Source organism: Harpegnathos saltator, unplaced genomic scaffold, assembly GCF_003227715.2.
Source record: "Harpegnathos saltator strain DR-91 unplaced genomic scaffold, Hsal_v8.6 scaffold277, whole genome shotgun sequence".
Taxonomy (NCBI): Eukaryota; Metazoa; Arthropoda; class Insecta; order Hymenoptera; family Formicidae; genus Harpegnathos; species Harpegnathos saltator.
In genome coordinates, this window is record NW_020230069.1 from 102,368 (window position 1) to 114,847 (window position 12,480).

Sequence of the window (12,480 nt, forward strand, 5' to 3'; positions counted from 1 at the left end):
AATAATTTTTAAAGGGAATTACAAAACGATCATTCGGAGCGCTTTGGTAGTTTCGGTGTTAAACGTACCAACGATTGCGATTACGCGTGTGATAGGCTGATGGATTCCCAGCGACGCGACAGATTCCCGCCGACATGTGCAAATTTTTGGAGACGCATCCTGGAGGTGATTACGCGCGCAATGGTTATCGTCATTGTGACGTAGAATTTCTCTCGGAGTTTTCGCGAACGTGGTATCGCGGAGAGGACAGCCAGGAGGTAACGAAGAGCCGATACGGGCGAACGCTATATAAGATGATCGCGGCACCAGCTGAGTCAGTCATTCCCTCGTGAACTGCGACAACATCAGGATCATACGATTGTTATACGCGCACGCGCTCATACACGCACACGCTCACACGAAACGCACAGTGGTGAAAAACTAACAAGTAATAGCATACATAAGTATACGTTTTTATTATCCTCCGGTCTACGCGCGTTGAGAGTTTCCTCCTCGACTGATCGAAGATCAATCAGAGAAAGATGGATATTAGGATCTTCGTGCTGCTTGTTCTCGTCGGTGTCCTAGGATCTCTCGCGGAAGCCAGAGCAGGCTTCGCTAGGTACCCTAGAAGTGAGTAGTGTCCGAGGAAATCCGTCTTTTTCATTCATGCTCGATGTCGTTTACTAACGTGATAATGTAAGTTCAAGGCTTGCATGTCTCGGCATCAGTTATTTGTCGTAATTAAAATGTTGCATCAGTCAACGGTTAAATGGTAACTTAAGTAATCTTTTCATAAAGATAGAATTCTTTTGTGTGCGGATTATTGTTTTTCTTTCCTGCGTTCATGTCAATCCGGAGCATTTATAAACTAATATTTATGTGCGAGAATAACACGCGAGAACTTCAGTGTTTCGGCATTTCATCATTTGTCGTAATTAAAATCTTAGATTGGTCAACGTTGTATGGTAACCTTCATACGAAGACATTGTTCTCTTATGCGCGAATTATTTTTCTTTTGTTTTTGCGTAAATATCGTTTTCGCAATCCGAAGCGTTTATGTGCACTAACATTTATGCACGAAAATACCATGAAGATAAGAATTCAAGTTGAAGTTGAATATAAAAACTCGCTTTTTGCCATTCTCAAACGTTTTTGCCAGATAAAAATCTTTGTTGTTTCGTGGCCGTATATGTGATAACGCGTGAACGAAACCAAACGGACTTCATGAAGTTGATCATGCATTACGAACGATGAAAAGAATTTAAATCAATGTTAAGTTACATAACGCCGACGTCGCGGATTTAAATAGAAATCGCCGACGGTATGTGGGAATTTCTGGATAATTGCGAGCGCTCGGCAAAATTCTACGACGAATTCGATAATGCGCCGCGCATGCAAACGATCGCGTGATTTTTAATCGGCGTCGTGAAAAAGGCTTGCCGTCGGATTCCCGACGTAGCGTTTCCTTCCTGCGCGTGAACGTCGAGAAATCACTCGACTGGCCAGACGGTAAACTTAAAAAATTTCTGGCGTATTCTTATTTTCCGCCGTTCTCCTCCAGAACGCTTCGCAGTCTAGAGCTGCGTCGAAAGACCCTGGGAATTGTGTGTTGTCATCAATCGTCGTCGCGCGTCATTAAGTCACCTTGATTGCTAAAAGCGAAGCGTGAGCGATATTAATCGTGATAACCAAGATTAATGTATCGTGTATGCGCTTCCTGCCGCATCGGCTTCATGCTCGTCCGCGCATACACCTACCCACCCACACACACACACACATAATTATACACACACGTAATTTCACACAATAGCCGTTGACCAAATGAAGATGAATCTAATGTAGCGCTCGTGAACCGTGACCTCGTTTCGTTCATCACCTTGACCTGCGAAAAGATCCTTTCGTTTCATTTCTTCTTCTCCTCGCCGTCTCCCACGCACGACGCGACTGATTATTGTGTTGATAAATTCCCGCGATGATATATCATGTACAATATGAACAAATATATATATATTGATTAACCTATCAAGAGGCGTCTATTTTGATCAAGGTGCATAAAAGTAACATGACGTTTGTCTTGAAGATGTAAGATTTAAATAATTCACGTCTACTGATGAGTACCGAGGTGTTCTCTCGGTAACCGTATAATTAGACCAGAGAGAAAGAGAGAGAGAGAGAGAGAGAGAGAGAGAGAGAAAAGACTGTAATTGTCTTAATATATGCATTTAAACGCGGTACGGTGAAATGCAGTGAAATACGGCGAAAAGTAGTACTTAGAAGTCAACTTATCTGTCGCGCGTGTTTCCAGACGCAAACATATGTTGTCAAAGAGGAAATATCACAAATACGTGATTTATCGGGTTAACGTGACCGCAGAGCGATCAGCACCACGTAATATCGGTAGCGCATAAGCAAACTGTTATTCATCGGTACGGTGGAGTCAAGGTCGAATATTATGATCTCTGATGGCTGGTCTTTCCACTCGAATACTCACCGCATTATGTGTATCTAGACTGGTATCATGAGACGATGACATAATTTCGATGTTAAGTGTTACTAAATTGTACAACATTCGAACATTGACTTCATGAGACATCACTCTTAGTGTCACATTATGGTCAGTCATAATTTCGTCACACGTCATACGTATATATATGTGTTCCTGGTGATGGAATCTCCCGAGCGGTAGCCGCAAGACACGCTGAGACTAACGACTTGGTTTCGGCTAGTAGCAGAGCATCATCAACCATCCAAGTCACCTCGTTAGCGACAATCGATATAAACAGTCGTTCTTCTGTTTTCATTTCTCATCGAAGATGAAGGAGTACGCAGAGATGTACCGTCGATCACGGGATACGTCATGTCCAGGTCGAAGCGGGAGGTCGATGATTCGAACGGTGAGACCGCAAATTCGAGCGAGACTCCCACCACATCCACTAGCACTACTCCAGCGACTACGACGACCTCCTCGACCACAACAGATCCTACGACAACAGACCCCACGACAACCGATCCTACGACGACAGATCCTTCGACGACGGATCCTACATCACCTTCAACCACTCCGTCCACCAAAGCGACCACTACACCCGCCACAACTACAGACACCACGACCCCCACAACCACCTCCACGACACCTGCCTCCACTCCCATGATAACCACCACCACCACCACCACCACAACAACACCCAGCACTTCCAAAAGCACCGAAAGCACCACAACTCCGAAGAGCACGAAACCGACGAAGAAACCGACGAATGATCTTGCGTCACGTTCGAATTTCGATGAGCCCGAATCCGAAGACTCACCCCAGAAACCTGGATCATCGTCTAAGGACGATGCAGCGCCAACTCCTGGACCATACTACGGCTCAGGCGCCTTCGGCCCCTACTTTGGCCCTGGTTTTGGTTCAGGTTTCGATCCCTACTTTGGTTATCCTGGCACCAACTTTATCCCAGGTTCCGGCCCGAACTATGGGTGGCCCAGTGCCAACAGTGGATCAGGATTCGCGTCTGCTGGCGCGTCCGCTGGCGCATCCGCTGGCGCATCCGCCGGCGCTGGAAGTTTCACGGGAGGATATTCGGGAACGGGATATCCCATGGCAGGATTCCCCAATGCGGGTTCACCGGATATCGGTAGTCGAGGAGGATTTCAGGCTAACTCGCCGGATCAGACCGGATATAATCCTAGCCGAATAGGTACGAAGCATGAGCCCGACAGTCCGAGGACGAAGAGGGACTTGAAGAGATCTCTGGGGATAACGAATGAATCCTCGGAGTTGCATGCTGTGGTTCATGGTATTCGTGAAAAAACGGAAAGAACAATTGGCGAAAGAACGGAGCACGGATCAGTGGCGAAGGGAGACTTCGTAATTTTTACATTTCCAAATTTACACGGCATAGAGAGAGAGAGAGAGAGAGAGAGAGAGAGAGAGTCTCCGTGCTGGCGATTGGTTCACGTAGAGATGCATGATGTAGTGTCACTTCAAATCCGGGACAATCTATCTCTCGCGAAGCGAATAATTTTACGACACTTCTCTGTGATCGCGCGTGTGCGATGCTCATTTATTTTTCATTTATTTACTCATACGTGCGTTGAGTCATAGTTTACGTTCAGCAGAAGAAGCTGCTTTATAACCGTTGTAAAATTCGTGAATCTAATTGGCGTATGCTCTTAAATTTGGCTGAATCCAAGAGCATGCGCCAATAAGATTTATGAGTTTTACAACAGTTGCAAAGCAGCTTTCTCTGCTTAGTGTAGCCATGGTTCTCCATCGATTCACCCATTTATTTATATATTTATTTAGGTATACTCGCGCGTATAAGCGTTCCTTATGAGCCTGAACGATTTATGGCTCCGAATGTAGCCGCATGTGTATGTTGCATGATTCCAAGACGTCGTGTCGTTATTCGTACTTTAACGTGTGTCTCATTCTTCGCAGATCCGTTGTATAATCCAGGATCCGGATTCTTCTTCCCGGGACAATTCCCTACCTTCAACGACCCTTCTTTCGACATGTTCAAGCAGATACAAGCGCAGATAGAGGCGCAGCATCAAGCGTAAGTCTTTCTCTTTCTATCTCTTTCTCTCTTTCGGTGTCTTCTATGGAAATCCTGTTCTCTTAATCTTCGCTCTTCCGAACGAGGAGCCTGTTCGTAATAAATCCTCTTTAACGTGTGATTTGCGAGATCATTATTCGCACATGTCGTTACATAAACGTGCTCTAACACTCAACATCATGCAATCGCTAACGATCACATCTGATGATTACGCCTCAAGACTTCGAGCATCACCCAAATAGCGCAAATCGCTCTGAGATCATCTCGCGCGGGAAAAAGAGATCTTAATTCGTGCAACGTAATGCAAAACAAAGGGAAATTCCGAAGTGACGGCGAACGATGTCTTTGTCGTCGTAGCTGAAAACATTTGTCTGGATATTCAGTTGTGCTCAGGCTCGGTTCAGAACGCCGACTGACAAGGAACATCCGCGAAGTGTATGTCTCCGATTTCAACGAAATTTAGCATATTTGTAGAGTGGCTAAAAACAAGAGATCCATATTTTTTTTATCAGCAATGGCTCAAGTTTAAGGGATGAAACTGTTCACAAAGTTTCATCCCCTTTATGCTATTTTGATAATTATTGCAGGTAAGAAAAAGTTTTTTAAACAAAAATTGTATAGCGTAAAAAACCATACAATTTTTGTTAAAAAAAGTTTTTCCTATCTGCAATCGTTATTGAGATAGCATAAAGGAGATGAAACTTTGAGGGGCAGTTTCACCCCTTAAACCTAAGCCATTGCCAATAAAAAATATATGGATCTCTCGTTTTTAGCCACTCTATTTTTATTTTTAACTATTCTACAAATATACCAAGTTTTGTCGAAATCGGAGACACACACCTCGCGGATGTTCCTTGTGAGTAACAATCGACCGAACAGAAATCTCCCGCAGGAATTCGTCCGTCCTCGCAACCGGATTTTCATCCGTTCTCCCGCTAACGGAAAATCACTTGCACGAATTGAGTTTTTTTCCGCGTGGATGTGCTCGAGACATTTTCAAGATAATCTTCAGGACACTTCAGATACACTCGGGATGATCCTGAAATATTTTGCGCTATTTGAGCAACTTCCTGAATTTTTGTCTGGTCTCCATAACAGGAAAGTTCAATTATATCCCCGAGAGTTTTCTCCTGTATATAGGTTAAGATAAAATTCACTATCCGCCATTGACTGTCGCAAAGTTCTGTGCTATCTCATTCTTTCGGTGATGGTTCTTCCTATGCGCACTTGAAGATTCCTCAATTCTATGGCTTCCCAACATTCTGCTATGCCAAGTCAAACGGGAGCGTGGAATACGCCTAACTACCCTTACCCTTACGCTTTGGGGGATGTACACAACACTGGACGTCAGTGGACGTCATTGGGGCCGACGTTCGGCGGCTCGTTCATCCCAGGTGTTGGGAATAGGTAATCACGAAAAGAGAGTCACGATCGAACTTGCAAGCATCACGTAATGTGTTTGCACTTGAGTAAGGCGCTGGTTCCATCGGTTCGAGTAAATTACGAGAGTAGGTTGTGAATGACAAATCGCTTCCCATGAGGAAGTGTAACGTCTCGAATCGTCTCGAGTTGCTTTGTTTTCGCGCGTGTGCTCTCACAGCCAGCACGCCCTCTCCCGAGCATCTCGTGTAAACGAATATATGAAGGAGCATTTGTGTCACACAGTAATATGGAGTTCCACAATCGCTTGGCCAGCGAGGCCGCGAACTATGGCGGCACACCGCAAGTTGCAAGTGCCAGTATCGGTTTAGGTCCAAACGGTGGCTTCCAAGCGGGCCAGATCAGTCCTGTAAGTCTCACATTTTTTTTTTTCCTTCTTTCGTTGAACACACAGACGAAAGCTTCAAGGAATCTTTCTTGACGCGGTTGATAAAGATCGAGCGATTACTCGGGTACCGTGTCGGTTGAACTTGATGTAAGTTCGATTGCTTCATGTGCATCACTAGTATATATATACATATATATATTAATGTAGTCTTTGTGTAGTTTTTGGATTAATATCAGCTCGATTCATGTAGTCTCCAGATTAATATTGACTCTAGATTAATATTAATAGTAGTCCTCGGATTAATATTAGTCAAAAACGTTGGCGCAGTTCCTCGATATTAATGTCGGTCAAATTAACATGGTCCTTCGATTAATACAGTCTTCATGAATTGACTCTTAGGCTGTACCTGGATTAGAGTCCAGATTCGCCGAAGACCTTCCTGCGCCATCTGGCAATAGTTTCGGAGTGTTCTCCAGTTCCAGTTCCTCCAGCAGGACCGGCCCGGATGGCAAGCAGATCAACCACAAGTCGTCCATCACGGGCGTCAACGACAACGGAAAGATTACCTATCGCACGGTGCACGATTAATAAACTTTACACTCTTGTCCGTAATTAGCCCGTAATTACCTCTGTAACCGCATAATTCGCCGCAATTTGTCTGTTACCGTGAGAACGAAGAATTTTTTCCGATTCAGAATTTCGGACATTGCACTTTGCGAATTAGTGTTCGGGCTGAGATATATCTCCTCAGGGTCACCACGCAAATACTCAAGTTTCTTTGAGCTAACAGGGTTAGCTGCTGCACAATTTTTCTTTTTCGTGCTGTTTTATTCACACTTGACTTTCGTAAATTTCCATGCAACGTTCACTTAGGTCGGCAATCAGACTCTGGCTATCTTTTAGCGAAAAGGTCTCGCTCGTGATGTTTAGAAGTTTAGAAAAGTCTCTCAATAAATGAACCTCTTCTTGCGTTGGCCTTACATTCCGCTCGGCCGATTCCGGACGATCGTTTCTAATGTTTCTTGCAACCAATTATTTGCATTTAATTACTGTATCTTGCTTAAACTATACAAGATTATATTGTATATTATATTTACACTGTATACATAAATTAAACTCGTGAGTTACTTTTATAATGATTTTATTTACTTTATTATCCATTGCAATCGAATTCAACATGATCCACAACGTACCGTTTTACACATGGCAGCGTTTGCATCGCGAGAGCACTGCGATCTCGTAGGATCACGAGGTGGTGTCCTTGCTGGGTTTGGTCTTGCTGAGCGGCGGCTCAATTTTGTCGTCCACCACGGGTCTCTCCCGCGACCATGTTTTGTGTCCCCGAAATCCCTCGCCGCGATCTCCGAAGCTCTGGTAATTCCAATACACTGGCGGTTGTTGAAAAATTCGTCGATGTTGGTACCACGGTTCGCCGTATCCCTGGTAGCTCGTTTGAATCTGTTGTGACAAGGGAAAAGCAATAGTGCTAGCAATCATTGTCTCTAGACAATGGTGTGTTGCGAAGAGCCGTTTTAATTACTCAATTAATTCTCGCGCAATGAGATCGACGATCTCAGATAATTCCATTCGTCCTCGGACGTGTTCAAGACATCCTGGAAAGCTTTCCAGAACTTTCTAGATATATTCCGGAATGTATTTATTTATTTTTTTTTCAACTTTAATTATTTATTTATTTATGTATTTATTGCATTTATTTATTAATGAAAATTGTCCCTTTCGTACAATTTTGCACAATAATGATAGCAAATGATAGTAGAAAAGAACAAAAATAAATCTACATAAATATACCAAAAAAGAAAAAAATAATATTCTTTGTTTTATTTTCCCCCTTCTCTCTCTCTCCCTCTCTCTCTCTCTCTCTCTCTCTCTCTCTCTCTCTATCTCTAACATCGCACAATAAAACAAACAGATTGGTCACCTGTGGGATATATTCGCGATGCAAGTACGAATGCAGCAGATTGAGCGAGTGTGTCGGATAAACAATCGGTCGTTCGTTCAATTCCTTGCTGGCACCTCGAAAACCGTCGATCACAGGTACGTCGTTGACCTCTAGAACGTCCGGCTTCGCCTTCGTGATGATGCTGAGATGCACCTCGGTCACGATGTTTCCTTTCCCGTCGGGTTTCGACGAAACAGACACGTTGCATATGCCGCGTTTGCACGAATTCACGCTCGGCAGACTGCCGTTGCCATTCACGACGATCTGAATGTTATTGATAACCTTTGGCTGGCTGGACGAGGCGTCCTGCAAAATGATTGATTTTGGCTCGTTGAATTATGCCTTTCATTGGGTTAATTTGCTTCAGTAACAACAGCTACAACGACTTCCCGTCCGTCGAAGTGCGCTCGATAAAACGGTCTGCGAACAACGGCGACGAATTTACGCTTGTAAAATTTACGATGTGCACACGAGCTTCTCTATAAATCCATAACGAGCCGGTTTTACGAGCTCGTCCATCAAATCGCGTAATCATCTGGCATCGATTGATATGTGCCGGTGTCGTTAGCGCCATAATAAATCTTGTCGCTCACGTGCCAATAAAAATGTTTTTCGCGCGGGAGAGCGGTGACATTGATTAATTTCTACCCCACCTAGCTCGAATGAACTTCATTAGCCACACTGTGTGGTGTGGCTTAAATTGCGCTGCCGCTATTGTCTTCATTAATCCTGCGTCGCAAAATGAAAATATATCTTCCGATGATGGAGCGGCGCGATGTTACGCGCTTCTTATATCTTAATATATCAGTTCAGTCGAGAAGCTCGGTGCGATTTCTTAGGCAGAATTGACTGGATCGCACTCGCGAGACTTGACGATTAAGAAGGGAAACCTGTCTGTAGGGTCAAAAAAATTGAATTTTTTTATTACATTTTCTGAAAATACATATCGTTAAGAATCCATTTTAAAATCCGTATCGAAAAATTCAGAAAATTACGGAAGTTACAACCTATTATTCGCATAAGTCAAAATCAAAGCGCTCACTGAGTTTATCAAAGTTTCATCATATGTTGCTGTAGAAACAATCCTACGAACTCTAGGAATGTAAAAAAGAGTTTTATGAAGTTGAGGAAAATTTATTATACGGACCTGAAATTGCCGATTAGATTGAAATTTACGTGAGTACTAGAAATATATGATTAAATAGTATCTGAAATTTTAAACGTATTTCTTTCAAAATAACTTTGCTTTAACTGGCTCCCACGATTTGAGACAAATTAATGAACCGATCGACATCGGCATGTAGTTATATATTCCAAACACGTCTCTCTATCGTGTAAACTAGCGAAATTCAAAAATATTAACTTTTATATTTATTTTTAACATAAAACTGCCGATTTTTATGACGATTTTTTAAATATAATTTTTAAATGCCTTAAAGTTATTGAAAAAGTTGTTCGTTTTCTATTTTCCTAGTTTAGACGATAGCGGCAAGCTCGCAGATTAATTATCTTACTTGCGTTTTTGTTCCAGTCTACCGTATCTCGAGATTTCATGGGAGTCGTGAAACGGCGCGTGCCTAAACACGTCACGTTTTTTTGTGTATCTGCTACATTATTATTTATATAACACTATAAAAATTCATTCTTATAAGTTAGATATACCAAGTTTTCCAAAAATAACGGACCCCCTCCCTCTATCTCAGAATCTATGTATTATAAGGAAAAATGACCCGAACAAAAGTTTTAGAGTCATAAAGTTCTGTTTTTTGTGACTTCAAATTTGACCTTGACTTACCGACTTTTGGAAATTTCAAAATCATCAAATTAACAAAAATCAGGGCATTATTATAACAATATATTCTTGAGACTAAATAAAGCAAGAAAGTCTAGTACTATTTTTTTTTCCGACAAATAGTTAGCGAGATATCGTAAGTTAAATATTGAAAAAGTTATCAAGTTTTCCTCAAATATCTCCAAAAATATTAGGCAAATAAAAAAATATTTTAGACAAAAGTTGTTCAAATTAATTAGTACAAAAACACAGTGTAATAAAAAATAGGGATTCCTATTTAAAAAACGCAAGTTGACATTTAAGTGACCTTCAAGGTCGAGGACAAGGTTAAATTTGAGGTCACAAAAAAACAGAACTTTATAAACCCTAACACTTTTGTTCGGGTCATTTTTCCCTATAATGCATAGAGTCTGAGATGGAGGGATCCGTTACTTTTGGAAAACTTGGTATATTATTATTTCTACCAAGTTTGAAATCAATCGTCCGCTTAGTTTCCGAAAAAAATTCGTGCAAATAGCCTATTCTTTGGCCTACAGACAGGTTTCCCCCCTCAATGTCTTGATCGTTTTACTCACTCGTGCGGTATAAATCCGGCGTTTCCTCGTTTCCCTCGGTTTTACCAGCTCGCTCCCACGATGCCAATCGGCTGTCGGCTGTTCAGACATACGCGATAATGATGCAGATTTGTTCGGATCCTCGATTGCATCGAAGGCCATGTTGCTCGACGTATCTTCATTTTCGTCCGAATCTAAGTCGACTTTCGATGAAACCTCGACGCTGGCGGCTGGACTTTTAAACGCCGCGATCGCCAAACAAGCAACAAGAATTGTCCCCGTTTGCGTCTTCATCGTTCGCCCGCGAATACACACCGGACACTGATTTTTCATAAAACACTCCCATCGTCGTGCGAGACGTCTCAAGGAAGGGATAAACATTCACAAGGCGGATGTGTATATAGTAATAACAATCATCTTCGAAGGAAATTGGAATGACCTCCGCGAACACGCGGCTCGCAAAGCGTAACAAAGACGGACTGAGGAAGGGGAATATACTTTTTCTTTTCCAAAAGACTCGACCCGGTGGTTTTAATTGCTTCCTGAGATCGGTATCGCGCGAGATTCGTGAGTAAACTCGCGACCAATTTAAACCAGAGACGATTATGTGTAAATAAAATCACGAATCCACGAGGCAGGGATTCCACGGCGTTAATTAACGCTCGCATCTTCGCATCGCGAGCGCACGAGAGAGAAAAAAATCGTAGCTCGTGTTGGGCATTAATCGATTGAAATTTCGATTGACTAAACTGATGGAAATTAGCATCGAGCAAATCGTATTTACATACGATTATTTCAATCGATTACTTTGGCACGACTGACTATTCATCGATCAATAATTGATTTTCATCATCGTCGATTGAATTATTCATATTTACGACTGTATGACGACCAATTAATTTGGATTGTTGACTTAGCGACTGCTTCAGTCAAGCAAGATTTAACAAGAATTCTTGAGAGGTAATTGAAAACAATCGCCCGCATGGAAACCTCCAGCAAGTAAATTCTTGTCGTTGCAACTAAATTGTCGTCCTGTCCGATGAACAAAACAAAAGGTCAATTACGAGCGAGCCGATGTGAAACATCGGATCGGGGATGTTTTGCATCTGAAATCGTGTTGGCTGGGTTCACTTTTCGGTACGCGTGTTTAAGAGGAAAGGCACAACGTCGCTCATTGTTGCTCCCTGAAGAGCAGAGTATACTTACTTGGGCGACGAACGAGGCTTTCCTGTGATAATGGCTCATTGTGAATGACTCACGAGGGGTATGGTGAATGCTCATGAATGACATTATCTCGCGGCTCTTACGATGTGCGAAGTGCTCGCTCTAAAATACACCCTGTTATGGGCCCATTGCAGCCGGCACGTCAGCGCCGAGGCAATTTCGGATGCTGTCGCCTCCGACGTCCGAGTAAATCTCAGCGCAAACAAAGGGTGCGGGAGCCTCATTGAAATTCATTAAAATTCAGCCAGCCCGATCCCCTTATTCTCTTCGGCTATGCGAAACTGTAACGATTCTTCTCGCGTTCGTTGCTTTGGAAGGAGAGAGTCCTTTTATTGTTGCACTGTTGAGGAATTAAGCCTAATCTCTGTCGATGCGTAGGACTAAGAGCGACTTTCTTCAAATTTTAATTCAGCTAATTGGCGATTAATCCAGTCGACAGCGTCGGGAGACAAAGACATAAATTCAGGCGAAATCAGGCAAGTAGATACTTTTTAGTCAGACCGGTAATTGATAAAAAATTAATATTTGTATTTATGTCTTTGTCTTAATGTTTGCTATCAAAACGAGTAGGAAATTCTCGCGCATTTTCTCGTTATGACTCGTATCTAAAATCCCTACCAGTCAAGCGTTAATTGCTTCATTCT

General features: G+C 42.6%; 2 protein-coding genes across 3 annotated transcripts; one reads left to right on the plus strand and one right to left on the minus strand.

The window, feature by feature from the left end:
• Positions 1–302: 302 nt before the first annotated feature.
• Positions 303–7,439, plus strand: LOC105186824 (nuclear pore complex protein DDB_G0274915). Of its 2 annotated transcripts, XM_011147302.3 has the most exons (6): positions 303–612; positions 2,796–3,677; positions 4,421–4,538; positions 5,772–5,945; positions 6,204–6,327; positions 6,706–7,439. In XM_011147302.3, the coding sequence occupies exons 1-6, from the start codon at positions 522–524 to the stop codon at positions 6,892–6,894; spliced, it is 1,578 nt and encodes a 525-aa protein (XP_011145604.2). In that variant the 5' UTR covers positions 303–521; the 3' UTR covers positions 6,895–7,439. The 2 variants fall into 2 exon arrangements, with proteins under 2 accessions (XP_011145604.2, XP_011145605.2); XM_011147303.3 differs by lacking the exon at positions 5,772–5,945.
• On the minus strand, positions 7,361–11,346 carry LOC105186826 (uncharacterized). Its single transcript, XM_011147304.3, has 3 exons — positions 10,634–11,346; positions 8,246–8,572; positions 7,361–7,764 (listed from the first exon to the last, which is right to left on the minus strand). The coding sequence occupies exons 1-3, from the start codon at positions 10,991–10,993 to the stop codon at positions 7,552–7,554; spliced, it is 900 nt and encodes a 299-aa protein (XP_011145606.2). The 5' UTR covers positions 10,994–11,346; the 3' UTR covers positions 7,361–7,551.
• Positions 11,347–12,480: the final 1,134 nt, after the last annotated feature.

Bases quoted from the DNA above. Each gene is read 5' to 3' on its own strand.
- LOC105186824 (XM_011147302.3), top strand. From the start codon at position 522: ATGGATATTAGGATCTTCGTGCTGCTTGTTCTCGTCGGTGTCCTAGGA. The intron at 5,946-6,203 runs GTAATCACGAAA...TGTGTCACACAG, and splicing joins ATCCCAGGTGTTGGGAATAG to TAATATGGAGTTCCACAATC. The intron at 6,328-6,705 runs GTAAGTCTCACA...ATTGACTCTTAG, and splicing joins AAGCGGGCCAGATCAGTCCT to GCTGTACCTGGATTAGAGTC.
- LOC105186826 (XM_011147304.3), bottom strand. From the start codon at position 10,993: ATGTTTATCCCTTCCTTGAGACGTCTCGCACGACGATGGGAGTGTTTT. The intron at 8,573-10,633 runs GTGAGTAAAACG...ATCATTTTGCAG, and splicing joins GCCGGATTTATACCGCACGA to GACGCCTCGTCCAGCCAGCC. The intron at 7,765-8,245 runs GTGACCAATCTG...TTGTCACAACAG, and splicing joins ATCGCGAATATATCCCACAG to ATTCAAACGAGCTACCAGGG.